At 46.5% G+C, this 2,500-nt stretch overlaps 1 protein-coding gene across 2 annotated transcripts in view; it reads right to left on the reverse strand.

Moving 5' to 3' along the window:
• Positions 1 to 2,500, reverse strand: part of si:ch211-191a24.3 (tensin-3) — a 26,939-nt gene that overhangs the window by 12,186 nt on the left and 12,253 nt on the right. For both annotated transcript variants that reach the window (XM_048253622.1, XM_048253623.1), the window contains 2 exons: positions 709 to 880; positions 143 to 435 (listed from right to left, as the gene is read on the reverse strand). In XM_048253622.1, coding sequence (XP_048109579.1) covers positions 143 to 435; positions 709 to 880 — 465 coding nt within the window. The remainder of the gene's footprint in view (positions 1 to 142; positions 436 to 708; positions 881 to 2,500) is intronic.

Genomic DNA, 2,500 nt, shown 5'->3' on the forward strand with positions numbered 1-2,500 from the left:
AACTTTGCTGTACACTCATTTCAAGCCAAATTTGGATCTTGTCATGATATTATCCTACTTGCCAATCCAAATCCAAGCATTCAAATGTGTGTGTGTGTGTGTGTGTGTTTTGTCTGTTTGAGTGTGTGTGTGTGTGGCATACCAGGGCTGCTGCCACAGCTACTGCCATTGAGTAGGGAGCCTGGGCCGGTCTCTGCCCCGTCCACCCCCCTCCTCTTCTGGGGCAGGACGGGTGGAGCCTCCCCAAGAGCCAGCGCCCCAAACCTCTCCACCGCGTCCAGCAGACTAGGCTCTACACGCCCCCCACTCTGGGCAGGGAACCGGGGCACGCTGGGAGAGTTTGGTGTGTAAGTGGGTGTGTGTGTGTGTGTGCCCGGGGGGCTCAGGAACAGGGATCGGTCAGACGTCTCATCCCAACCCTGCACGGGAGACAGACTGAGAGGAAGAAAGGCAGAGTGAAAGAGAGAGAGAGGGAAAGAGAGAGAGAGAGAGAAGAGAGAGAGAAGACAGAGAGGGAAAGAGAGAGAGAGGACTTGTCAAAGAAGAAAGGAACAATCATGTAGACTGAAAATGTATGCATAGCCAACCTCTGAATGGGTTTCACTGATGTCATTTGACGGACAGCATCATTTAGAGCTAGTGTTCTGGGTTATCGGTATGATGTGACAGTATGACATGAACGTGACGTGACTTGACATGACCGTTTACCTGTGATTGTAAGCAAGGGGGCTGGGGGCAGGGACAGAACGCAACGAGCCAACAATCAGCTGGTGGGAGGCAGGGCTTAGAGAGCCGGCCTCGTTGTCGTGGGCTGAGGACGGGTGTGTGTGAGGGTGTGTGTGTGTCACACTGGTGTGCATGTCCAAGAACCCCCGTGAGTCTGCGGACAGGGAGACAAAGGAACGGTATCAGGTCAGGAAGGCCCATATCTACAATATGCACACAAACACACACACACACACACACAAACACACACACACACACACACACACACACACACACACACACACACACACACACACATACACACACACACACAGTTATATAACTAAATACAAACAAACAAGGACATGAAAATATGCACACATCTTCAAAAATGGATGCTAGCACATACATAGCACGTACAGTATGGCCAAACAACATATGCACCTGTGCAAACAAACAAACACATAAACATCTCAGGACTGCTGGTACACACACATACAGATGCCTCATTTCACACAAATATCATGTGAAACTTCGCCGTGCCAGGTTTTCATCACTATGCTGCTTTTCCTCCTACCTCTCTGTTTCTCTCTCTCTTTCTCCTTCACTCTAAACCTCATCTTTCTTTTGCTTTTTATATACCTCTGTCACTCTGGAATGTTGGAAAGTCCTCTTTCTCTGGCTGTAGACTACCAAATGGCCAATCTGTTATATAATGTCGACCATAAGTGCCCTCTAACACACACACAACCGCACACACACACACACACACACACACACACACACACACACACACACACACACACACACACACACACACACATTTACACATACACACTAACACACACACAAACACACACACACACACACACAATACTGTTGGCATGTCTTTATGCCCACCCCACACATTCCTTTCATACTCCACAACACAGACCAGCTCTCCCTTCTGCTGTGTTTCATTCTCTCACTCTCTCATACACACACACACACACATACATACAGTTCATTGGCTGTAATCTTACTTTTCCTGTGGTCTGACAATCCTATTTGTGTCACCCACTTCACATTGTCACTGTGGGAATGTGAAAATGAGTTAAGTGCAGTTGAGTTTTCATATTGTGCAGTACACTGCATAGAGACCTCTACTTTGACATGGAAGACAAAACAGCAGAACTGCGGCCACTTCCTGTTTATCATGGAAATAAATAAACAAACAAGTCAACAAACTGAGAGAGACACCGTGGGGCTGTAGCAGGTGCGCAGTGGACAAAACATTTTCCCACGACACAGTGTCCACATGACACACTCTCTATGGGAATACACTGTGTGTGTGTGTCTGTGTGTGTGTGTGTGTGTGTGTGTGTGTGTGTGTGTGTGTGTGTGTATAAGCAAGTATTTGGACACACACACACACACACATACACACACAAACACAGTTGAATGCCCACAACTGAAGGTTTAATCCAGGCTTCTGAGCAGGCAGGATGGCCAATAACAGCATGCATCTAAGCAACCTGGTCACCATGACAACACTTCGGCATGCACATTTACAAACATTAAAGGAGACCAAATAAATAAAGGAATAAATGAAAAGGAGACCAAATAAATCTGCATGTGTAAATCTACTGGAGCGGCATTGTGTGTGTGTGTGTGTGTGTGTGTGTGTGTGTCTGTCTCTCAGAGTACTGCATGTTTTACTGTTTTTTTCCTTAAACTATTGCCCTCTTATTTTTTTAGGCTGTTAATCAGAGTGCTCATCTTTCTTTTTACTCTTTATGTCGAAACGTGACAATCT

Source organism: Alosa alosa, chromosome 9, assembly GCF_017589495.1.
Source record: "Alosa alosa isolate M-15738 ecotype Scorff River chromosome 9, AALO_Geno_1.1, whole genome shotgun sequence".
In the NCBI taxonomy this organism is placed as follows: Eukaryota; Metazoa; Chordata; class Actinopteri; order Clupeiformes; family Clupeidae; genus Alosa; species Alosa alosa.